The 26,684-nt window shown below is 34.4% G+C and overlaps 2 protein-coding genes across 10 annotated transcripts in view; both read left to right on the top strand.

The window, feature by feature from the left end:
* CPB2 (carboxypeptidase B2) overlaps positions 1–10,714 on the top strand; it is a 56,657-nt gene extending 45,943 nt beyond the window's left edge. The window contains exons 9-11 of the mRNA XM_019753549.2: positions 4,442–4,644; positions 6,603–6,690; positions 10,366–10,714. Coding sequence (XP_019609108.2) covers positions 4,442–4,644; positions 6,603–6,690; positions 10,366–10,550 — 476 coding nt within the window. The 3' untranslated portion in view covers positions 10,551–10,714. The remainder of the gene's footprint in view (positions 1–4,441; positions 4,645–6,602; positions 6,691–10,365) is intronic.
* Positions 10,715–11,369: 655 nt separating this feature from the next.
* ZC3H13 (zinc finger CCCH-type containing 13) overlaps positions 11,370–26,684 on the top strand; it is a 94,806-nt gene continuing 79,491 nt past the window's right edge. For 3 of the 9 annotated variants that reach the window (XM_019753546.2, XM_074329983.1, XM_019753548.2), the window contains exons 1-4: positions 11,372–11,713; positions 17,682–17,807; positions 18,146–18,255; positions 20,809–20,920. In XM_019753546.2, the coding sequence (XP_019609105.2) occupies positions 17,691–17,807; positions 18,146–18,255; positions 20,809–20,920 (339 nt within the window). In that variant the 5' untranslated portion in view covers positions 11,372–11,713; positions 17,682–17,690. Of the gene's footprint in view, positions 11,714–14,913; positions 15,080–17,681; positions 17,808–18,145; positions 18,256–20,808; positions 20,921–26,684 lie in introns of those variants that run through there. The other 6 variants (XM_074329985.1, XM_074329987.1, XM_074329982.1 and 3 more) reach the window with 5 other exon arrangements.

The following is a 26,684-nucleotide window of genomic DNA, read 5'->3' on the forward strand; positions in this document are numbered from 1 at the left end:
GAAAGGTCCATTAATTCAAGCTAATTAGAGGGGAGGCTTATCTGCTTCAGGAAATAATTCAAATAATGAATATTTTAGATAAATGTAATGCTGTGAATATTGACTAGAGTCAGCAAATCACCTTAGCCTCTCCTCCCTGCTGTGTCCTCATCTTAAAAAGAAGGAAGTTGGACCAGTTCTCTAAGGTCCCTTATAGCTTCTGAAATTCTGTTTTTCTAAAATAATAAGGAAGTGACTGTTAAATTTCCTGCTTTAACAACCAAATCGTTTTTATCCTTAGGATAGCAGAGACCAGGGTTGGGTGGGTACCTCCCATTTTCAATTGCGTAGGTAAATGTTTACTTCTATAGTGTTTGAAAACATTTTCTTCTGTGTTCACTATTCACTTTCTTAACAAGAAGTTCTTTCTTCCATGAATATAGTAAAGATAAACTTATGTCTAGCACAGTGGGAGTTTATCATTCCTTGATCTGAATGAGTTAAGGCACCCAGTGAACACTGATTTAGACATTCAGGAACATTGTCTGCTCTCAGGGAGGTAGGTGTTAATTTACCCTCCACCCTTCTACTATATTTCATTATCACCACATTTAAAAAACAGCTACAAAATAAAACAATGCTGAACAATAAGCTTGAATTATCTATATTTTTGGAAAAGAAAGCATTAGGCTCCTTGGGGACTATAAGCTATCTTAACCACAGAAAAGCCCTCTTCTTTCCATTCCTTTGCCCCTACACAATTGTATGTACACGATCTTATGTATTTTCTTTAAAAAGAAGTGAAAATTCATGATTTTGAACATTTCACCATTATCCCATAGCACATATGAAAACCCCTCAAAGGAGTACTTACCTCATTTTCTTATTTCCTTCCCCTTGCAGGGTAGAAATTCCAGGGCAAGGACCAATATTCATGACTTAGAACGGTGCCTGACACCTGGAGGGTTCTCTGAAATGTTAATTCGATGAACATGTGAATAAATTTCGTTGTTCTAAGAGAGCTAGAGATGTAGTCAGTAAGGAGAGGAAAGAGCAGTTAATCCTGCCTCAGGCTCAAGGGAATCACACAGTAGTTCCTCCATAAGAGCTGTCCTTATGATTGTCCAAAAAAAGTGCCTGCTGAGGCCCAAAGACTGACTCAACAGTGACAACTGGGCAGGGAGTCAGAGAAGCAGCAGCTCATGTAAAATAGACCTAAATAAATAGGCTGACAGTTACTAAATGCTGAGCAGTTTACATAGTTCATCTCCCAGATTTCATTACCTACATATCATGGATGGAGAATGCAGACTTTAAAAGATGAAGCCCCTTGTTGTAGAGCACAGAGTTAGAAAGTGGTAGAGATGGGATATAAGCTAGGCTGACTGACTCCAAATTTATTGAAATTCTTCTGAAATGCCTGACAATCACTCATCAGTTATAAATTCCCTTTCGGAACTTTTTATTTTATTTTCAGGTTCTTTTTGTGCTATATTTTACATAATATTTTTCATGGTGAATCCAGTGTTACATAATTTGAGGAGCCAAGTAGCCAAAATATATTCTATTATTGCCAACAAGAAATACCTCAGGCCCCTTGTAGGCACGGTGCTGTCTTACTACATATCACAAGAGTTAAAAACAGAAATAGAAGCAGCAAGCATATAGAGAAGAAAGAGTTCCTGACAAAACAAAAAGTAATTGTAAGGACTCTTTTTTGCCAGGTGCCCCAGCATCTCTTCAGTACTAGGTATGTAAGTAAGCCAGTGAGAAAGAAAACTTGAATTTTATCTTTTCCTTCTCCCTTCCAGTAAAATGTGCCTTTATAATACCATGTTTCCCTGAAAATAAGACCTCACCGGAAAATAAGCCCTAGCATGATTTTTCAGGATGACATCACCTGAACATAAGCCCTAATGCATCTTTTGGAGCAAAAATTAATATAAGACCAAGTCTTATTTTCGGGGAAACACAGTACTTTGTATAAGATCTACTAGAGCACCTCACTTATTAATAGGAAGTTATGTATCAAGCCTATGTATTTATTTTATGTTAATTTTTCCCTTCTTCTGTATTAAAATTGTGTGTGTGTGTGTGTGTGTGTGTGTGTGTGTGTGTGTGTGTGTAGAAGATGGGAATGGAGTTGAGGGTGTTTTAGTTGGCTAGGGTTGCCATAACAAAATACTACAGACTGGCTGGTTTAACCAAGAGAAGTTTATTTCTTGCAGTTCTGGAGACTGGAAGTCCATGATCAAGGTGTCAGAGGGTGGGTTTCTCTCAAGGCCTCTCTTCTTGGCTTGCAGATGGCCACCTTCTCATAGTATCTTTACATGGCCTTTTCTCTGTGTTATATGAGTGTCTGGTGTGTCCCTCTTGGCTTTGACTCTCTAGAATGAGAGTCACAGAATGAGAATCTGAAGGCTGTATTCTCCACTACAGTAACCACTAGCCACAGGTGGCTATTGAGCATTTGAAATGTGATTTGTTTGAATTGAGATGTGCAGTAATTATAAAATACACCCAGATTTTGAAGTTTTAGTGTGAAAACATAACATAAAATATCTGATAAAAAATTTTTATTTGCTTACATTTGAAATGATGGTTTGTACATATTGGGTTAAATAAGCTGTATTATTAAAATTAGTTTTACTTGTTTCTTTTTTTTACAGTGGTTACTTGAAAACTTAAAATAAGTGACTTACATTATATTTCTAGTGAACATCTCTGGTCTGAGGATTCATATTAGGACAGTACCTCTCCCTTCAACTCTTTCAAGTCCTCTCCCACTTCTATCCCCAATGTATAATATTTATTCTCTTTCTCTCATGTATACATATGTATATCAGGGAAAAAAGGCCAGGAGTATTCAAAGTTGACTGAACTATAAAAAATGGTTCATCTAATCACATTATTGGTTAAAAATTAAAACAAATAAATACTTGGAAAGGCCTTGGATGTTCAGCACAACATTTCCTTGTGGGGAAAAAAAATGTTTAACAAACACTCAGGTTGTTTCTGTTGCAAGTAACAGGAAGAAAGCAGAGCAAGCGTAAGTAAGAAAGGCAGGCTCTGTAAGATAAATGGAGTGGCCCAAGGAACACAAGGACAGGAAGCAGCTGGGACTCAGAAACAGACTGGAACTGGGCCTGGAGCAGGGCAGGGGGCTCAGTGAGTCATTTCTCTCCCCGTTTTATCTCTGTGATGCACACTGGCTTCTTTGGGCCCCAATGCACATGATAATGATGATGATAATGACAATGAGGGGAAACAACAATGAACTCTTAGTATATGTCAGGCACTGTGCGAAGCACTTTATATGCATTAGTTCATTGAATCCTCATTAAATTCTCATTTAACATATAATTTTTTCCATTTAGCAGATAAGGAAATCGAAGCATGGATAGACTGAAAAAAATTTACCCAAGACCATATAGCTATTAAATGGCAAAGTCAAGGTTAGAATCAAGAGGTTGGGTATTTGACAATATGTCACACAGCATGTTATTGTAAGGGATGGTTACTACCAAGAGTATCCAATTTGCATCTCCTAAAATAACTGTATTTACTTCATAGGGTTGCTGTGAGGATTAAATGAGATATTGTGTGTAAATCTTAGCAGAGTTCTTGATATATATCAAGTGCTCTGTGGGTGTCAACTGGCGGTGTTATTGTTATTATTTTCTTTGTTCAAGAGAGCAGCTGGACTGAGATGAGAATCTTTATCCTGATTTCCAGTTATCAGTGGAGGGATTCAAATTGGCAGAACAGAAGTCAAGGACCCAATTTAGAGCTAATCAACTGTTTCCAGGAGGGAATAATTTTTTTGGTCAGAGGTGGTCCCTGGGGCTCCACCCCTATGAATAAGCAACAGAAAGGAGAAGTATTGGGAGACAGGCCAGCATTCAAAGTAATCTGTGCTATAATCTTTCAAAGGAATGAATAAACATTATTCTGGCACCAAATATCCCCATCCCATTTTATTTAGTAAACCACTTTAGCAAGTTAGAAGTACACTGAAGGCAGACTTGCATATTCTGAGTTCCCAAATGATACTTTCCTTTTATGGGCTATATTGATTAGTAATTTTTAAACCACATATATCAGAAAAAACAAATTTATAATGGATTAAATAAAATGAGGTTTATTTTTCTAACATAACCAGAGGTTTGGAAGCAGGGCTAGCATTTCTGAGATTCTCTTAGCCACTTTCTCAAGGTTACAAGATGGCTGCCCTTAGGCAGCAAATGTTAGTGTCTGCTATGAGGGCATATAAATATTTCACTTCAAAAGAAACATGAACAACATTTAGTAGACATCAGAAATATGCTCTTTACAGAGCTCTATCTAGTCCATTGTCTAAAAATACTATACCATAGATATTAGGAGAATATCTGTAAGGGAAATCACAATTACAACAGTAGGTGTATCCCCTCATAATTCTATTCTATCAATTTCATCACAGAGAAAGGTGCATCAAGTTTCTCATGCTCAGAAATCTACTGTGGACTTTACCCTGAGTCGGAACCAGAAGTGAAGGCAATGGCTAATTTCTTGAGAAGAAATATCAACCACATAAAAGCTTACATCTCAATGCATTCATACTCCCAGAAGATAGTGTTTCCATACTCCTATAGCAGAAGCAAAACCAAACACCATGAGGAACTGGTAAGTGCTGCTACATTATTTTTATCATTAGCATTTCAGAAATAAAATAATGCTTAGCTCAAGAAGCAAAACTGTGGGAAAAGAATTTCTCCTCTACAGGGCAAATGAAAAGATGCTTATATTTTGATCTAACTCCACTGAGAGACACCCAGGTTCAGGGCTCACTGAAGGAATGTAAAGAATGGGGCCTTACCCTGAGGACATGAACTGCAGTCCAGCAGATGGGTTCTCTAAAAAAAAAAAAAGCAAAAAGTCAAGTTCTTTGAGGGTCATGAGAGATCCATTCCACCTGCATGTGATCTACATATGAAGCCATATGAGCAATGACCAGGACAAGAGTCTCTGGAATTCTGTGTCTGCTTTCTGGTCACCAGCTTTCTATAATAGCTACCACAGATCAAATCTCAGCCTAACATTCATCAATCTGATAGCATCAGGAATTGTTTGCATGCTAACTTCCCTAACCCCGAAAGTGCTATTAAAAGCACCTTCAATTGCAGCAGTGAGGCAAAAGCGTATCTCTCTCTCTCTCTCTCTCTCTCTCTCTCTCTCTCTCTCTCTCTCTCTCTCTCTCTCTCACTCAGAATGTACGAACAATACAGTATAAGTAACAAAAAAGGAATGATAAAGTGCTATTGTCATCAAGGAACAGATACAATTTCAACCAGACATTGAAAGATAGGATTTCTATAGGTGGACAGGGAAGGGAAGACATGTTCAGGGGACTGTGAGGGTGAGAAAGTGAAGGGTGATACCATCAGAAAGTAGATGAGGTCAGCTTGTGGGACAAGGTCTGCTTGTTTGAATGTCAGAATAAATTTGCATTTTATTCAGTGGTCAATGGGGTGTCATTCAAACTTTTATTTTGAACAAAGGAATGGCACAGTATCATATCCACTGATCTTCCTCTGGGTCATTCAAGAGTGTGACAGTGAATACCATCTAACTTCAGAAAAGATTTGAGTAAGCTAGAAACAAATGTAGTGGAACAGGGGATTTAGTTATTATCCTGCTCCATACCAGAGACAATACCTCTTTTATTTGATGAGTCTTTTGGAGTTATTAAACACTTTACACAAGAATAAAATAGAGTTTATGAGAAGGATGAGAAGGGAATCAGGCATGTCTTAGGTATAATATCGTTTAGAGAAGTTGGGATTAAAGTTTGGTGATAATTTTGTGTATGGGTGGAATAATTCCAAGTTGTTTGTCTGTGAAATATAGTTATATTTCACGTTACAAAATAAGTGAATTCCTAGAAAAGCCATGTGAGAATTATTTTTTTTCAAATTAAATAAAATTTTCAATGTATTGGAAGAATCTATGTTTAAAGTCACCCAACTGTGATTTCCAAAAAACATTTTTTAATGTTAATTTATTCTTCTTGATTTACCTTTTGGATAAATGCAGATTTTTCATATATTCAGCATTTTTTCTAATTTTATTGAGATGTAATTGGTATGTAACATTGTGTAAGTTTAAGTACAATGTGATAATTTTATACATGTCTATACTGTGAAATGATTACCACAATAAAGTGAGTTAATACATCCATCACCACACATAATTACAATTTTTTCATTTGTGGTGAGAATATTTAACATCTACTCTTTAAGCAACTTTCAAGTATATAATACTATATATTATATATACATATACATAATATATATGTATATATATGTATATATGTATGTAATATTGTTAACTATAGTCACCATGCTGTACATTCAATTCCCAGAACTTACTCATCTTGTAACTGGAAATTTGTATCCCTTGACCAGCATCTACCCATTTCCCCCACCCACCAGCCCCTGGAAACCACCAATTCTACTTTCTATTTCTTCATATATAGAGAGTCTGATTCCATTAATATATGATTATTTTTGGAGGGGGGGACTTCCACCTGTCCTGTTTTAAAGCTATCCATTGACTGAGATTTCATATTCTATTGATTTCAGTCTCTAGTGGCCCGTGAAGCAGTCCATGCTATTGCGCGTACCAGTAAAGGTATCAGATATACACATGGCAGTGGTTCAGAAAGTTTATGTAAGTATCTCTTCTTAAGATCTTGGAGAACTGTGAGGTACTAAGGAAATCTGTGTGTTTGGTGTTTCTGTGTGAATTTAATTTTTCTAAATGGAATTTTTAAACAAGGTTACATGTAAAACAATTGGATTATAACAATTAGAAATGGAAGCATAATAGCTATGACAGCACTGAATAAGACTATATTAATAAATGAATATACTAAAAAGAAGCCAAAATTACGTTTAAGAAATTATGCTCATTGTTATAGAGTAGGGATTAGAGAACTGGCATCACACTAGTTGAGTAAAGCAGAAATGTTCATAAAAGGTCAAAAGAATGTGTAAGATGCCACCATGTACGGTTGTGCAGGTTGAACACTATACAAATGTAGGGAACACCATTTACATTAGTTGCTTTTTAATGACAGCCTGTGCCCAAGAGTGTAGTTCATAGCACAATGTAGTTGAATCCTTTTTGTTTGTATCATAGTGATGAGAACATGTATGTGGCAAACTCTTAACAAATATTTTAAATTAATTTCTGCTGGTAGTATTTATTGATGAACTCCTGTATACCCACAGTGGGATTATAGGCAATGATTTTGCTCTTTTGAAGCTGGAGGGGGAAATGGGAGAAGAGGAACAGAACCTAAACATGTAACCAGGTGTGAGCAAACTATGACCCGCAGGCCAAATCCAGCCCATTGCTTGTTTTTGTAAAGCCTATGAGCTGAGAATGGTTTTCCATTTTTTAAAATGGTTGAAAGGAATGGAAAGATGAATAAGATTTCGTGATACTTAAAAAATATATGAAATTCAAATTTCAGTGTCCACAAATAAAGTTTTATTTGAACACAGCCATACCCATTCATTTGTGTGTTGTCTACGACAGTTTTCATGACAGTAGAGTTGAGTAGTTGTGACATAGACTATGTGACCTACAAAGCCTAAAATATTTACTATCTGATCCTTTACAGAAATAGTTTTCCAATCTCTAATGTAAACAATTAAGTAGCAAAAATAGTACAATTCCATTGATAAGCTAAGAAAATAAAATAGGCTTATGGGTTTGAGAATGACTATAGGAGAAGAGGCTACTTAGCTAAGTGGCCTGGGTAGGTCTCTCTGTGGATGACATTTTTGGGAGACTTACCCGGTAAGTGGTTACCAACCAAAGGTGTGGAGGTAATCCAGGTAGAGGGAATGGCATGTGAAAGGGCCTTGAGACAATATATTCAAAGTCTCAGATTTTCCTTTAATAGTTATGGTCTACAGGGTTATAAAAACATATTCATATTAATAATCACATTTATATTATTTTCAATAAATTGCTTGAGCACCAGATGCCCTATTAGTAGAAAGTCCAGAACCAGAAATTTCATCTTCATCCTCAACAATCCCAAATTGTCTCAGGAACAAACTGAGGCCACATTGGTCTACATGGTATCTGTCTCTTGGTGTCACTGGTTCACTGCAGCCTTTGCTGACTCAGGTCCTGCCTCTGTCACAGAAAAACCCCACAATTTCCTTTCAAAATTCAGAGCTTTCTTGATTCCTATCCTCTTCTCTACTATTGTTCCCGAAAGCATGAGCACAGAGCCTCAGGACCGGATAAATTTACAGAGCAACTTCCTGTTATGATGCAAACAGCCCATATCCACACCTTCATTCATTTAGGATACATCTAAGTGTATGTGTGGGTAAGCATAGGAAAGTGGCTAGAAGAATAAATGCCCAATATTGATAACGGTTGTCAGAAATATTTGCTGAATGAATGAATAACTTAACTAATCCACTATTGATGGATATTTTTCAATATTATAAACAATGTTTCAGTAAACACCTTTGTATTAATTCAATTATAGGTATTAGAAAGAAGCAAAAATAACACTTTGCATGTTATATGGCTATCCACCTGGATAACAATAGAAAATCAACCCAAAATATTAGTAACAATCAAAAAATTGAGTAAGGTAGCCGACTAAGAACTAAATATATAACTTTTTAAATATCAAAAATAATCAGGTAGAAAATAAAATGGAAAAAAGATACTACTTGCCCCCTACATGTACATATATATATACATACACACATACATATATATAAATATATACATATATATGGATTCATTGTTAAATGTGTGTATATATATACATATATACATACATGTGTATACACACACAAATTCATATGATCTATATAAAAAACCTAGAAAATTTTACTGGTGTACATAAAAGAAGACAAATAAAAGGAGAAACCTGCTATGTTTTTGAGTGGGAAAGCAATATAAAAAGTGTCAGTTGTTCTAAACTAATTTGTATATTAATCTCAATGAATGTTTAAATGAGATTGAAATTCATTTGAAAGAATACATTTGGTAGAAGAGCTTGTAAAGTTCAGAAAACTAAGAATAATGAAAATTTTCCCCAACCAGGTATTAAAACACATTAGAAACCTCTAATAATTCAGACAATGTTGAACTGAGCCTGAAAGAAACAGATCAATACAAGGGAATAGTGAGTACAGAAAAACACTCAAATATATAAGATCTAGTATCTCAAAAAGATGGCTTTTCAAACCAGTTAAGAATGTTAGATTACTCAATTAATAGGGTTGGGAAACCTGACAAGTTACTTAGAAAAAAAAATGTAATTGGATTACTAACATGTCTTTCTCCAAAATAAAATCCAGGTAGATAAAATATTTCCAAAGAAAAACCCTGTCATAAACCAAGTTGAAAGATAAATAACCAAATAAGAAGACAAAATTCTCCACATTTCAAAGAACTAATAACAGTAATGTTGCTTTTACAATCTATAAATTGAATCAAGTAGAAAAATGAGAAAGACAATTGATTAAAAAATATATAAACATGGACAATAAATATACCAAACAAATATTCAAGTCACTGGTAATCAAAGACCATAAAGACAATTTGATATTAGTTATCACCCATAAAATTGCCAAAAATGCAAAATTCCCATAGATAATATGGGATGGGGAAGTGGGCATATTCATATCTTGCTAGTAGATGTATAAATTGGTGCAATTCTTTTGAGGGCTATTTGGCAACATGTAGCATAATTGTAAAAAGTATATACCCTTACACTAGCAAATCTACTTCTAGGAAAGAATGTTCTAAATGAACAAAGAAGCATGATGTATAAACAAAGATGTTCATTGTTGTTTATATTAATTAGAAATTAGAAAAAATCTAAATGTCTCAAAATAAATATTTAAATTAATTATATCCAGCTTTACAATGCCATGCTATGAGATCATTAAAAATGATCATGTAGATTTGAACTCATCAATACATACAGCTGGTAATGATAGATTGTTTAGAAATGTTACAAAACAGCATGTATAGGATGACTTTATTAATGAGGGAAAAATTGACTCAGAAATTTTTAAAAATTGAGTTAAAAAGTTTTTGGTTAAAAAGCATGCACTAGAAAAAAAAGCACTAAAACGTTAATGGTGGCTATCATTTCTTGGTAAAGTTATGGGTCCAATTTTAATGTTCTTCCTTAACCTGTTTTCCTTCCATCTACATTTTCTACCAGAAACTTAGATTACTTAATAATCAGAATAAAGCTAAACAATTTTCATTTTTAGGGGGCAAAAATCCTATTTTGTTAATTAACTTGAAACATCTGTATTTCAAAAAGTAATTTATTTTTTCTTCTTGTAGACCTAGCTCCTGGAGGTTCGGATGACTGGATCTATGACTTGGGCATCAAATACTCCTTTACAATTGAACTTCGAGATACAGGCAAACATGGATTCTTGCTGCCAAAGCATTTCATTGAACCCACTTGTAAAGAAGCTCTTGCCGCTGTCTCTAGAATAACTTGGCACGTCATCAAGAATGTTTAATGCTCTTGATTTTTTTCACTCTGCTCCCACATGTTGATTTACTGATTCCAACAAGACCAAATGATTGTACCAGTTTCTTTTTAAATTTTATCAATAGTTTTGACAAAAGGTTTTCCTATTCTTTGGTATTGTCAAAGAACAAAATAAACATTACCTAAAATTAAGGCAGACAAGGATTCACGTTTATTTTTATTTTATTTTATTTTGTAAAAGGCTAGGTACTGATTTTTTCTTTGATGTACGACGTTTAACTAATCATCTCAAACCATTTTAATAACTCGTTTCATACAAATCATTAGACCCTAAACAACAAAAGAAAGGTTCTCAGAAGTACATTAAAGATTTCTACTCCAAATTTTCAACAAATTTTTGCCTGCGCCTTTAAAAACACAACCGTGCAGTCCGTTTGCTCCACAGGAAAAGACAATGGCCCAGAAAGCTGAGGTTTCTCAAACCTCACGACAAACACGACAAACACCTCCTGTCGCTCCAGCTCAGCGCTGGTTAAACATTTTTGAGCGAATGAATGAATGAATGGCTGTACTTACTTTCGACAACAAAAGTGGCATTTAGCACATTTACAACAGCCCTTTATTGTAAGAAATTATGTAATGAAAGAAGGAAACTCTTTCTCTTAAATTCACTTGTAATTGGGAACTTTAGCTCTTCCTGATTCCGTGTTTCCTTTCCCAGCGATCTCTCACAAAGATTTGATGATTTCGACCGCGCTCGGGCGGGGTGGGGGTGGGAGGCGTGTCCGCGAAGGGGCGGTGCCTGCGCGCTGACGACTAATCTGGCGGCCGGAAGCTGCCTGGGTCTGCAGAGACTAGGGCAAACTCTTGACTTCCGGCGGCCTTTTGAGGTGATTCTCCCAGCGGCCTAGTGGTATATTTGTTGCCTTTTGGTACTGTCCAGACTCTGTTCGTTGTTTTTCTTTCTACGTCTCGCTTGATCCTGGCGAATGGCTGGCGGGTTCCGCTCCTCAGCCGTCTCGGGGGCCCCACGCTAGCCTAGGGCCGGTTCCTGGGAGCCGCGCGTGCACCTTCTCCTCGTCGTCTTCCCGGGGCCAGGCGCGGGGACTGAGAGTCGCCTCCCCCGCTCCTCGGAGCGGTGGCGACGGTGACGCCCCCGGACTGTGCTTGCCAAGGGAGCTCAGGGAGGAGGTAAGCTTGAATCGTGTGAATTGGTGCGGGTGTCGGGGGAAACGCGTTGGGCAGACCCGGGATGGGGAGGCCGGGTGTTGTCCTCCTTCCCCGACTGGGACACGCCGGGATTTTTAGCTCCTTGATCATCCCACTCTTAACTCGGCAGTAGCTCCCTGTGCTCGGGCCTCATATCTCGCCCTCGTACTGATTCTGGCGAGTTTGTCTAAGGGGGACTGGCGGAATCAGACAAAAGGCTGGGTCACTACTGTTTGAGGTGGGCTTGAGAACTCTTGCGTGGTATTCGCATTGTGTGAGATGAAAGGGTGCAGGGATGGTTTTAAATTTAGAGGCTCTCTCTTTACTCATTCCAGGCTTATTAGGGAAACGTATCTTATTTTTGGTTGTATTTGTATTTGGGCTTGCTTATTTCTCGGCAGTGATAACTTAACGACTTTAGGTCCTGGGAATTGTGGAGTGCTAGCTACTTTATCTTCACTTTCCCTGGGTAGATAGTTTTGGCAACCATCTGTCAGAAACCGGGGAAGGTGGAATGAAAGGAGAGGGCCTGGTATTTAGCATTCTCTCTTTCCAAATAGGTTAACATAATTTATGTGGCTTGAAAATTATTCGGAGTTGATATTACGTGAATGATATTGTTAGGATCTTGTTTGTGGAGTGTAGTATCAAGCTGATCGGTTATTTGCGAGGTTTTCAGATAATTTGAGCTATTGAAAATTATGGGCGTATGCAAACTCTTAAGGTTTTGGGTTTTTTAAAGAAATAATTTAAAAAGTTTTGTAAAGGTCTTCACACCTCGTTTTCAAAGTCTTGGATTTACACTTGCAGTAAATCCAAATATGCGTATGCAGTACAGTACACATATGTATACTCGTATATAGCAGTTAGTGGACTCTAGTTCTGTAATATTTGAAGTTAGTCTTTAGTACCTAAGCGACAATATTTTGGAGAGTTTTGTGGACATAATCTGTAGATTTTCAAGTAATTTCCAATTTTTTAATGAAACATTGAGATTGTAACATGGCAGCTATAAGAAAAGACTGAGAAAGTTGATGCAGGTATGTAGCAATTTGTGTCTGTAAAACTAGTTGCACTGTGAAACTGAAGACTTAATCTGGTAGGATCCAGTTTTATCAAATACATGCCTTTTACTGACTTCCTAATTATTGGTGATTTGAAATGAACATTGCATGTTTTAAGACACGCAAATTCATCTAATTTTTGTATCTGTAAATTAAAACTAAAATCCAACAAGTGAATACTATTAATATTTTAACTTCTGTACAAGTTATCAGTGTTAATTTGCATTATAATATGCATTGGCATTTACAAAAAAGCTAAGTTGTTTAATTTACATTTATTTGAATTGGTTTCTGTGCATGTTAGTCTTTCTCGCCTCCCCCAACCCCCACTGTCCTTGTCATGTAGAGTTGGAGCTGTTTCAGCAGATACTTAGTAGCAATTGAAATGTTAACTGGAGTTGATTTATAAAGTGTCCTATTCTTTTTGTGGTGCTTTTGTGGGTGCAGTTCTCTTTACTTCACTTTGTAATAGTTGCCAGCAGGGGATATTCTCTGCATAGTCTTTTTAGCAAAGTGTTTTTTCTGCACAGTGCTACAGTATTGTCTTGCTCAGACCTGTGTAGTCAGTTTAGTTCTGTCAGTCCTTTTCGGAATTTAGTTTGGAATTATTTTAGTCTAGCTATATATACAAGCAATCTGCAAGATTGTTTTAGAATGTTCTTTTTGAAAAGTTCTCCCAGACTATGCATCAAATAAACTTAACTTTTTTCTTTAAAAAATATGAAATACAAATATTTAACATAACAACCTTTTAATTTTAGAACCTCAGTGGATAGGGTTTTATTGTACTACCAGTTAGTACATCTGTGTAGTTTTCATTGCTTCATTATTTGACAGTTTACTAATATTATGATGCTACTCATTAGATTGAAGTGGTTTATGCTTTTATTTTTGCTATGGCATGACGAGCCCTCAAAAGGATGTAATTAAGGATTGAAGTAAGCATACTATAACTGATATATGTTTTATTGACAAGATTTCAGTAATTACGCTTCAGAAATAATTGTTTAAAAGAGGCCCGTGTATGTGTTTCCTTTCTCTGCCATATGTATAGTACGAATTACAAATATGATATTTGTAAGTTTTCCAGGGGCAGACGTTCCCATTTATTGACCCTTTTTGTTGTGTCTTAATAAATTCAAACTTTATGCCCTGTTTTTCTTTTCCAATTGAAAAAATATAATAAAAACTTCTGATCTTTATTTAATCTGCTAATGGAGAGGAAAAATAGGAAAATAACTCAATAGACTTTCATTGGTGTCACTCTGGCTTTGATAATGCTGGTATTTGGGAAAGATGATGATGTGGATGGAAGTGTGAGGGCAACTTAAAACCAAAGAGAAATTTGAAAACCAAACTGGAGTGAAAACCTACAAGTTATTGTTTTTAAGTTTTCTCCTATACTTTGTAGTATTTACTTCTTGAAACCTGTTCAGGGATTATCAGATTGGTGCAAAAGTAATTGCAGTTTAAAGGGTTATAAATGCAAAAACCACAATTACTTTTGCACCAACCTAATAATTTAAAATGTTTCCCCCCCTCAGTCAAATCTGCATTTTATTCCTTTGTGGGCCCAAATTTTTAGATTAAAAATTCTAATTAAGTCACATTAGTTGGTAACAGGTTTAAATTAATTTATTACTGTGTATGAGTAAATGCTTTTTTGGTGTATTTTAGATTATGTGTTTATATTTAGACAGATAGGATTTAAAATACTGTATTTTGTAATCTTGGCAAGCATAAAGCATTTTATTGATGCAAAATCATGATTGTTTTAGTAACAATATTTAGATAACTTGTTATTGTTACTGCTGATAGAGGTTCCTAGGTACATAGATAGAAGAATTCTTTCTTTCAGTTAGGAAACTCCAATTTCTTTTTGCCTCTGTTATTTTGTTGTTTTATTTTTTTAACTCTAGCACCCTCCTATAACCTAGACCTGGTACTTAAATTGATTGCCATTTTGGTCAAGGTTTGACACTGTTGGACTCCCTGAGAAAAGAGGAAAATACATCTTTACTTCATTGCTGTTCTTCCCTAATTTGGTGGACTCAACAGTAGTTAGAAGTAAAATTCCTAGGATAATCACTACATAGGTGAATTTTTTTTTTTAATTAGGGAATATTGGAGAACAGTGTGTTTTTCCAGGACTCATCAGCTCCAAGTCAAGTCCTTGTTTTCAATCTAGTTGTGGAGGGTGCAGCTCACTGGCCCATGTGGCCGGCGACCTTGGTGTTACAAGCGCTGCGCTTCAACCACTGAGCCAACCAGCCGCCCTACATAGGTAAATCTTGAATAGTTCTTGATGTCACCTGTAAAAGCAGTTGTCTTTGTATGAAGGAACGTTTTTACTGACAAGAATAGGAGCAGAGGGGTAAGAAGGAATCATTAGTCCTTACTTGATTGTCCTTGACATAGCAGTCCAAACCCTTTGAAGTCTGGTAGGGATCTGGGATTGCAGAAAAGCAGTGAGTCTATACTTTCCCACAGTAGGTCAGAGGAGGAGAGAAGTGCTGAGCGAGGCAACAGATTACAGTGCTGGAAGAGAATCAAGAATTAATACCTGGAGCCCTCAAAAAAACAGGAAAGGAGATGGTAGATTACCAGTGTTTCCAGTGTAATAATAAATAGCTTGTTGCCTCAACTGTGGAAAACACTACCATTGACTTTTTTGGAGTGGGTGTGTTGGGAGTGAGGGCATGTTAGGGATAGGTGTTTGGCCGGCAGAACTAACCATCTCAATTGATAAAAAAATGTAAGGTTAGTGTTAGTTTTCTTGAAGCAATGTGGTGTGATGGTGTGATGGTGTTCCTGTTTTTCAAGCTCTAGATAATTAATAATAAGGAACTTTTAGAACTCATTCAATTTTAAGTTTATTAATAAATATTTTTAAAATTTATGAGTGAGGATTACAATGTAATCTATTAATATTTATACTAACAAAATGAAACTCTTAAAATTTCTTTTTATTCTAACTTCCTATATATTTTGTGACATATTATCAAATCCTGCTCAGTTATAAATTGTGTAAAAAAAAGTGGTTTTCTCAGTTAATCAAAGCTCTATATTTTCTAGAAGCTCTTTCTCAGCTCTACATATATTGGCTTTTAGTTCTTTATGTTCACTAAATCAAATGGACATGCAAAAATTTACCAACTTTTCCTCTGTAAATTCACATTTGGGCTGAGAATGAGCTCAAGAAAAGTTAAATTAATTACCTTACAATACTAACTCCAGTATGTAAGATTGATTGTATAGTTGATACATTAGTGATTTTATGTTGAGCAAATTGTTATTCATTTATGTGACACTCTACACTAGTTTTAAAAAATTTTTAATTAAAGTTGTTTTCTAACTTTGAATTGCTAAAAATTACTATTGAAATAATGATTACATTTCATATTAAAGAATAAGCATATACATTTTTCTGATTTAAAGCTGCCATATTTTATCATTTCATATTTTCCTCTTGGCTCATTATCTTTGTTCATTTTTCAAATATTGTCCTTATTCTTTGGATCCTTTTAAAATGTGACCTGAAAAGAAATATCTAACTTAACTGTTCAAACATTGTTTATAATTTTTTCATAAGTTTTAGTTTTGATTTGGTACTACCATGATTTAATTTCCTTTCAAGTGATATTCCTTTACTTTGAAAAACATTAAAGAACATTGGTGAACTTCCAGTTCTATACCAAATGGAACTTTTTTTAGCTGCCATCGTTCATTCTAGTAACTAATTTTCACCTCTAATAAATTTCAACTAATATTTAGATTGTATAAAGTGTGGTATTGTTTACTTTTTCTTTTAGGCAGTGCGTACTACCTACTTCCTACAGTAGTATCCTCTCTAGGTTATTTTTGATCTAGAATTTGATATTGTTTTCTAACGTGTACCATACAAGTTTTATTTTTATTTTTTATACCATACAACTGATATTTTTATTTCCAGTTGAATTACCTATTATATACTTGGGTTAATTTTCTACTATGGTTTTAGTTTTTAGCGTTTTATTTACTTTAGTATTTTTACAATGTCTTTCTTGTTGCTGGTAATGGGAAAATAGCCTTTTTATCATTTTTAGAACCTTTGAGTTTTATGTCAGGGTAGTATAGATTACAGAAACACCTTCAGTTTTTTGAGTTCTAAAGCCTGTTCTATTTTGAAAGAAAGTCATCAAAATTGAGGGTTTTTCTTTTAATTGTATTAATGGAAAATAAATATACTTGATTAAACTGTTTTTGACTTCTGTAAGAGAGAGAAAATATTTAAATAGTATTCATTTTTCTCCCTAGCTGATTTTTGGAACATAACTAATGTCACTTAAACTGAATAAAACATAACTTCTATCAATAAAATTCTCACCTGATTTTATTTTCCCATTTTTTTCAAATTACAAAATTAAACTGATTTTTAAAAATTTTTATTAAATTAATTGGGGTGACATTGGTTAGTAAAATTATTTTCCCCCCTTTTTTTTAACGTAGCTTTCTTTTTCAGTTAACCAATTGATGGAGAATGATAGTACAACTTTTCCTTAAAAGATAGCTACTAAATTTTGAAATACCTGCATAAGGAACTTAGGAACGAATCGTGTGTTTTCTGAGGTTGAATGTACTGTGAAAACTGTGTCAGGATCTTATTCACTCTGCAGAAGAGATAAAATTCTAGCCAACAGATTTCAAAGTTATAAATTGACTAATAATGTGTATCTTAGAAGATAACTTGTGTTTACCTGTCACCTTTCCTATGCCTTTTTTTCTCCTGAGGAAAATCCCATGTAATTTTACAGTATTGTCTACAGTTTGATCTACTTGTAAGTTATGGGCTCATTATTTCAAATAGAAGAATTTTACAGTTTTGCCTCTCTCTTTTTTGGTTAAAGTAGTACAAAATGTCAAAAATTAGAAGGAAGGTCACAGTGGAAAATACCAAGACCATATCTGATAGCACATCCCGAAGACCCAGTGTGTTTGAGAGGCTCGGACCCAGCACTGGCACTACAGCAGAGGTGAGTTGTCACTACTACAGTCACAGGGGTTCTCTCTTGCAATCCTGTTCTTGAAATACTGAATTATATTATAAAGGTGAACAGGTTGTATTGTAGGGATGTTGGTTCAGTAAATTTTTTAAAATGTGTTTCGTAAAAAGGAGTGAAAAGGGTGAGGGTGATAGGGTTTATGGGTTTTTCTTTTTTTTTTAACTGATGTTTTTATTATTTGGGGAGTAATGTATATTACAGGTTAGCTGGAATTTTGATATCATTTATTTTAATTTTGTCCTAGCATCTTTTGTCCAGAAATAAGTATGAATAAATATGAAATTTACATAGTAATATCTGTCTCTTAGACACAGTGCCGTAACTGGCTGAAGACTGGCAACTGCCTCTATGGAAACTCATGCAGATTCGTACATGGCCCTTCACCCCGTGGTAAAGGTTATAGCAGCAATTACAGAAGGTAAATCAAGAACTTGAATTGTTCATATGCTATTAAAACATGGCTTTTTTAATCTAGTTCAAAAATCTGAACCACAACCATATATTTGGTTAGATTTTCTATTTTGGTGGTAGTCTTATCACTATACAGTCAGATCAACAAGATCTTTTTAGCTAAATTCAAGATTAATAAAATGTTTGCTTTAAAATTATTTTCTCACTATTTACTTGTTTCGACAGTAGATCTTGTTATGTGGGGCTTATTCCTCCCCTCCCCGATTATGTATTAAAGGGCTGCTTAAGGCAGCAGAATTTCATGGATTTATTTTTAGTAAGAGGCTATTTTCAACTCTTAAAATATCAAAATTTAAATAGGATATAATTTTAGCTTTTTAAGATGTTCTAAATTCAAATCTTAATGACAAATGATATTCTAATGCAAGCACTGAAGGTTAAAATGCATTTGCCAAATCCCTTATCACAATGTATTAAGGTAAATGAAATGTGTATTTATACAAGGATAAATATGCTACCCATTTAAAACATCATTTTGCCTTTAATAGAGGCAAAGCTAAATTAAACTTTCCTAATAAAGATGTTTTTCTTTTGGTTCCCTCATGATAATTTTGTTATGGTGTTTAAAAATGTAGCATACTTAAAGATTGTTACAAAAAGAGTTTAAACTTGATTGGTAAACAAATAGTTTACCTAGTTCTAAAATTGAGTGTGCTGATAGCTTTGACTACAGTAACAGTATAAAAATTGAACATTAGCTTTTGGAGATTTTTATTTTAATTGGATGAATTTGTGTGTGTGTGTATAGATTTTGAAATTTAATAGAATTTAAAATTCAAACCGTTAACGTTAACTGACTTTCTCTTCATTTAAATGTATATAATTTAGTTTACGTGTGATGCTGAATATTTGTATTTAGAATGTCATTTGTTCTGTCTGTTAATGTTGCGAAATTAGTCTATAATTACCTGTATAAACACAATTACCTGTATAACACGTTGAAACTAGTTCAATAATTTTAATGTTTTGTTAATATTACTACACTTTTAATATATGCTTTAATTCATCTTTGAAATTTATTACTAACTGACTCAATTTTTTTACAAGAGATAGTTTTGAAGAAAATGGGCAGAGAAATTTGTCTAAAATGGAAAAAATGTTGTCATATTAGACTTAGAATAAAGGACTTTTTATTATAATTTTGCAGTTTTGTTTGTGTTTTTTGAATCTGATAACTTCTCTTGTATTTGTGTATTTTCCCCTTTTTTTTGTAGTGAAGAAAAATATAGTTCATAATGTGATTCAAAGATGGAAAGAAAAGTAATGCATCTGAGATAAGCTTATTTAGTCACAAGACATTTAAGTCATTTATTGAGCATTCGCTGTATATAGAGTACTCTTGTTAGGTACTGTTTAGGAGAGAAACAAGTTTAGAATAAACTTTTATTGTATGAAGGAAACGAGGGCAAATGAAATTTACATGTACATTATAATTAAAGGATTTACGTACTCGTTCATAGTAAGTTCTATTTCCAACTGTTAAAACATTTAACATAGATCTGTAAAATATACACGTAAATGTTAATGAAATCCTTTAAAGTGAATTAACTGAAATTATTTCTTCACTAACCATGTGATTTGTATTGATGATCGACAAATTAAAGGATTGCTTGAAATAGATGTGAATATTTATGTGATTTGTTTATATCTTTATACACATTTTTTTGGTGGCTATATTCTTTAACTTATATTGCCCTCTTTTAAAGGTGCTCTGGGAATATTCTTTAAAGGCAGTGTGTTTTTTATCTCTGCTTTGTTTTTCTTAGTAATGGTGTGAAAATAATTGAAGAACCATTTGTCAAATTCCCAGTATAAATTATGAAGCCTTACCAGTGTTGAATATAAATGTGTTTTCCTTAATTAAAAAATAGCAGAATATAAAAATAGCAGAATATAAAACAGCAGAATATAAAATTACTGTCTAAAATCTTGCTATGAATCCTTTATTTTTATTCTGAAATAATTTTAAATTTAAGAAAAGTTAAAAGAACAACTCTCAAAAGCTCTTATATTTGCTTTGATTCTTAAGATGCAGAAAATGTTTTCTCAGTTGTTGATGTTGCATCCATCCACATACATATGTAGATGATAACACTGTTGCTTCTAGATTAATTTTGCAGTGTTGTAGTTTAAAACTTTGTCTTCCTATTTTTTGCTCTCAAATGTAACTAATATACTGATTAATAGAAAACAAATTAAGCTGCTAATTACAGTTGCTTTTTCTCAGCTCACACATAGTTTCTTACTGATATTACCAGTACCTGCCACCCCATGGAATTTTAATTGGTTTTTGGGAGAAAATTTCTAAGTGATGCTAATATTTTTCATATGTCAGTATTTAAACTGAAACAAATTAATTAGTTTTTCTGAACTTTAGGAGCCATGGACAGAAAAATTATATTGAAATTTGGGAAGTTATTTCTGTAAATAAATTCTTATAAAATGCTAGGTAAATATAGATTTTTGCTGTTTTGTTTTGTTTTTGTTTTTTGGTTCAAAGGTCACCAGAAAGACCTACAGGGGATCTTAGAGAAAGAATGAAGAACAAGCGCCAAGATGTGGACACTGAGTCCCAGAAACGAAATACAGAGGAGTCATCCTCACCTGTTAGGGTAGGAATGAATTTCCCAAAACAAAATTAAATTTCCGTAGTGATTTATCATTTAGGTTACATTTTAAATATTATCTTTTGTGCTATTAAATATTATCTTTTGTGCTAAGTATATGGTAAATGTATAATATTGCATTATGATGTTCTACACAGATAATGTAATTTACAGGAAAACAGTCCTCTGGCAAAACTCATAATTCTCTGATTGTTTGAGTTCTTGGTGGTAATAACAATGAAGGAAATTTGTTGGCAGAGCTCAAGCTGAACTTCATAAAGTTTCTATACCTTGGTGGGCATCATGAGTATCTAAACATATTCTTAAGTTTTCAGAGTTCAGCCAGCTGTCATATCCTGCCTGCTTCAAAGAATAATTTAAATGGCTTAAAGTAGACACTTTTAAATTATAACAGTGAAACCAAAGTATATGGTGGTGACAGAAACAGAACTAGAAAGCTTAGGTGAAGAAAAGCACATGTGACCACAAAATTTAGTGATGAATTCCCTGGCAATTAAGCTAAAAGAGAAACACAATTTCTGTTGTAGTTTATTCAATAAAAGAAACTAGATGTTTGTCAGGAATGGAAATCTTTTTCCGAGCTATTTTTCCCCCAAGAAATTTATCACACTCTTGTGTATGTTTGTAACAGATTTGTTGAGATATAATTCACATACCATACAATTCACCCATTTAAAGTGTACACTTTATTGATTTTTCATATATTCAGAGTAATCACCACAGTCAATTTTGGACATTTTGATCATCTCTGAAAGAAACTCCATACACTTTAATGGTCAGCCCCCATTCTTCCAACTGACCACAATCCCCAGGCAACCACTATTCAACTTACTGTCACTGTAGATTTACCTGTTCTGGATATTTCATATAAATGGAGTTATGCAATATGTGGTTTCTTGTGACTAGCATAGTGTTTCAAGGTTCATGAAAGATTATGGGGTCTATCAGTATTTTATTCCTTGTTTTTGTCAAATAATATTCCATTGTATTGATAAATCACATTTTGTTTGTCTTTTCATCAGTTGATGAACATTTGAGTTGTTTCTACTTTTTGGCTCTTATGAATAATGCTGTTACGGACTTTCATATACAAGTTTTTGTGTGGATATATTTTTCATTTCTCTTAGGTTTATATCTGGGAGTGGAATTACTGAGTCATATGGTTTAACCCTTTCAAACCTCTATGTGTAACCTTTGGAGAACTGCCAGAATGTTTTCCAAAGCAGCTGCACCATTTTGCATTCTTGCCAGCAGTGTATGAGGTTTCCAATTATCCACATCATTGTCAACATTTGTTATTATCTAACTTTTGATTACAGCCATCCTAGTGTTTGTGAAGTGGTGTCTCATTGTAGTTTTGATTTGTATTTCCCTGATGGCTAATAATGTCGAGCATCTTTTCATGTGCTTATTGGCTGGCTGTATATCTTTGGAGAAAAGTCTATTTAGATCTTTTATCCCTTCTTTTTTTTTTTTTTTTTTAGTTTTCAGGTGTACAAAACAATGTAGTAGTTATACATTTATCATTTATCTCCCTCACAAAGTGATAACCCCCTCCCCCAATCTATTACCCCTCTGACATCGTATACAGCCGTTACATTTCCACTGTCTCTATTCCCAATGCTGTACTCCAGATCTTGTGACCGTGTGTGTGTGTGTGTGTGTGTGTGTGTGTGTGTATAAAATTATGGTTGACATTCATTATTGTTCAGCTTCAGGTGTATAGTGCAGTGATCAGGCATCTACACCATCCCTGAAGTGGTCTCCCTAATATGACAAGTGTCCATTGGATACCCTACAAAATCTTTACGATATTATTGATTATATTCCCCAAACTGACTTTCATATCCCCGTGGCAATCTTGTGGTTACCGACTGTGCTTTCTAATCACCTCACCTTCTCCTTCATCCCCACCCTCCACCCCTCATCTCGCAACCCTCAGTTTTTCCTCTATATCTCTGAGACTGTTGCTGATTAGTTCGTTCATTTATTCTTTTCTTTAGATTCCACTTATAAGTGAGATCATATGATATTTGTCTTTCTCCGTCTGATTTATTTCACTTAGCATAATGTTCTCTAGGTCCATCCATAGTTTTGCAAATGGTAAGATTTCATTCTTCTTTATGGCTGCGCAATACTCCTTTGTATAAATGTTCCACAGTTTCTTAATCCAGTCGTCTTCCAATGGATATTTCGGTTGTTTCCATGTCTTTTTATTGTGTATAGTGCTGCAGTAAACATAGGGGTGTGTAAATTTTTTTGAATTAGAGTTTTGGATTTCTCCAGATAGATACCTATGAGTAGAATTGCTAGCTCATAAGGTAGTTCCATTTCCAGTTTTTTGAGATACCTCCATATTGTTTTCCACAGTGGCTGCACCAATCTGCAATCCACCAGCAGTGCACAGGGTTTCCTTTTCTCCACATCCTCTCCAACACTTGTTTGTTGATTTATTGATGATAGCCATTTTGACTGGGGTGAGGTGATATCTCATTGTGGTTTTTACTTGCATTTCTCTGATGGTTAGTGAGATTGAGCATTTTTTTATGTCTGTTTGCCATCCGTATGTCCTCCAGAAAAAATGTCTCTGTGTGTCCTCTGCCCAGTTTTTAATTGGGGTGTTTGTTTTTTTGTAATTGAGTGAGTTTTTTAATAAATTGTGGATATTAACCCCTTATTGGATATATCATTGGCAAATATCTTCTCCCACTCAGTAGGATCCTGTTTTGTTTTATTAATGGTTTCCTTTGCTGTGAAAAAACTTTTTAGTTTGATGTAACCCCACATGTTTACTTTTTCTCTTCCCTTGCCCGAAGGGATTCGTTTTCCCTTTTTTAATTGGTTTATATTTTTATTGTTGATTTATAAGATTTTTTAAAATATTTTTTTAGATACAAGTTCCTTACCATGTATATAACTTGCAGAAATTTCTTCCATTTTATGGGTTACCTTTTCATGTTCTTCATGGTGTCCTTTAAAGCACAATTGTTTTTAATTTGACGAAATCCAATTCATCTAAATTTTTGTTGTTTCTTTTGCTTTGGGTATCATATTTACACTATTGTCTAATTCAAGTTCAAAAAGATTTATGCCTATGTTTTCTTCAAAGAATCTTAGAGCTTTAGCTCTTATATTTTTAAATCTTTGATCCATTTTGAGTTAAATTTTTTATGGTATCAGGTAAGGATGCAATCTCATTCTTTTTCATGTAGATATCTAGTTGTCACTTTATAGTCTTTTTATGAAAGTTATTGAATTGTATAAGCAGCAACCTCTTTGATAATTAAAGATATATAGAAGCTTTTCTATGGCTATTTTTGATCCTTGATAAAAAAAATAAGCTGTGTCACAGTTTTACATTATAGTTTATAAAGACTTACTTTTGGTAACCTAAAATAATGCAGTTTTCCATATGTATCTTTCTAACATCTTATATGATGTATAATACCATTTTGTAAATCTTAAATAATAGTATGTAAAAAATCTTTTGGAGAAGTGATGGTCTTTTCCAAAATACACATGCAGATATTCTGCCCCTGATCTACTGAATTAGAATTTCTGAGTAGGGGCTGAACATGTGTATTGCATTTTGAAATAACCTATTAATTCAGTATAATGAATGGACTTCGTCGTTTGCTGATGAATGTTTAACAGCCACTCAGGGAAAGAAAAAAGAAAGCCATGCTTTGTAGGATTCACCAGTTTCTTTGGTGTAAATACTTTCATGACAGTTTCAAGCTACCAAAGTGATGGCACTGAATACAGAGTTGGGAAGAGATACTCATTTTCACACCGTTATATAGTATTCTCACACACATATACATACATACATACATACATACATACATACATACATATAATAGATATAACCACAAGAGTAAAATATACTTAAATATTTAGGAAGTGAGTTTTGAGTAATTATTTTTTAATTATTAGTTTAATTGTTTATGTAATTTAATTTTTAATTATAGCTTTGTTTAGCAATGGCTTACACAGTTCTTACAAATTTAACAGTTGGCTCTTATGAGTTAATGTGAACTGGTTCCAGCGCACTACTACATGGACTGTAGTTACTATAAAGGGCAAACATCTGGAATTCATATTCTGAACACATTACTTTAGGCATTATTTAATTCTACTGTCAGTTTCCTGATTTGTAAAATAGAGGTGATAGCTATATCAGTGTGTTGCTCTGAAGAAAATATATGTAAAACAAGTAACATGACTATTCCATGACAGCTTAATAAACAGTGTGCAATGGTATTAGAATAGCTCTTAGTCTTTTCTGTCTAATATAAATTGGTTTTAGGTTATTAATAGGAGATGGACATTAGCGGAGATTTAGGTTGTTAACAGGTATCTAAGTGTAACTGTGTTGTTGATCATAAAGGTTTGTATATTCATCATATCAGTTTGGTAGAGAAGAAACTTGAAACCTGATTCTTGCTTTCCCTCGATTAGAAAGCCCCTGAAGGCACTGAGCTTCATGCACACCTAAGGGATAGAGTTACAAGATTCAAGAATGGCCAGGTTTTAAGGAATTCACTATCCAAACTTAGAGAAAACTGTTAATAAGCTAGTATGCCAGGGTATTAATTATTTTGAGTGATATGAGAGGATATCATTTCTTATATCACTGATCATCTCTATGATACATTCCTAGCGCAATACATGTGATTCTTGATCTTCATGTGAAGAATTTCTATTGGAAAATTAGATTTACTTTAGGTAGGGGCAACTAGATTATAGATAACAACATGGTTGAGATAATATGTGTAATTTTCCACAAACTAATTCCACTCCTTTTTGCTACTGACCTCAACTCTAATGTGTCTGAGTTATGAGATTGGTAACCCCTGACCTTGTGGAGACAGAAGTTCATAAGTAGGTAAATTGTAATTTTGTGGAGTGTGATAGTATGTTGGAGAGAAATGAGCAAATGGAGAGAATAATAAATAACTGCCCAGGGAACCATAGAGCCCTTTACAGAGGGAAATGACGTTTCATACTGAGTGTTGAAGGATAAATGGGATGAAAGAGGGGAGGGGTAAATGTCCAAGAAGAGGTAAAAACCACAATCATGAGGAGTTTTAGAGGACTACTGCGCTTGAGAAGTTGTGAAGCTGTGGGCCAAGAGTGTAGGAATTATGTAGCATGTGGAATGAGGGCTGAAGAGATCTATGTTGTTCACCAGCTCACCTCCAGACCCTGGAACTAGTCAAAGCTCACTTACTGAATTAAATGAAAAGCGATTCTGATGTGCAGCCAGTATTGAGAAGCCATGGTGGTCTCGGGTCTGAACTGTCCAGTGGGGCTGTTGAACATTTGAAATGTCTGAATTGAGATATACCATAAATGTAAAATGCATACTGAATTTCAAAGACTTAGTATGGAAAAAAAAGTCTTATATTTCATTAATAATTCTTACGTTACATTGACAATATTTTGAATATATTGGGTTAAATAAAATATTTTATCAAAATGTTAATTTTACCTGTTCCTTGTTTCTTGTTTTTTTTTTTGTTGTTGTTGTTGTTTTTACAGGACTTTATTGGGGAAGAGTGTGTATTGTTTCCAGGATTTTTTCCAAGTTGTTGTCCTTTCAATCTTAGTTGTGGAGTGTGCCATTCAGCTTTAAGTTGTTGTCCTTTCAGTCTTAGTTGTGGAGGGCGCAGCTCAGCTCCAGGTCCAGTCGCCGTTGCTAGCTGCAGGGGGCACAGGCCACCATCCCTTGCGTGAGTCGAATCGG

Source organism: Rhinolophus sinicus, linkage group LG04 (assembly GCF_036562045.2).
Source record: "Rhinolophus sinicus isolate RSC01 linkage group LG04, ASM3656204v1, whole genome shotgun sequence".
Classification (NCBI taxonomy): Eukaryota; Metazoa; Chordata; class Mammalia; order Chiroptera; family Rhinolophidae; genus Rhinolophus; species Rhinolophus sinicus.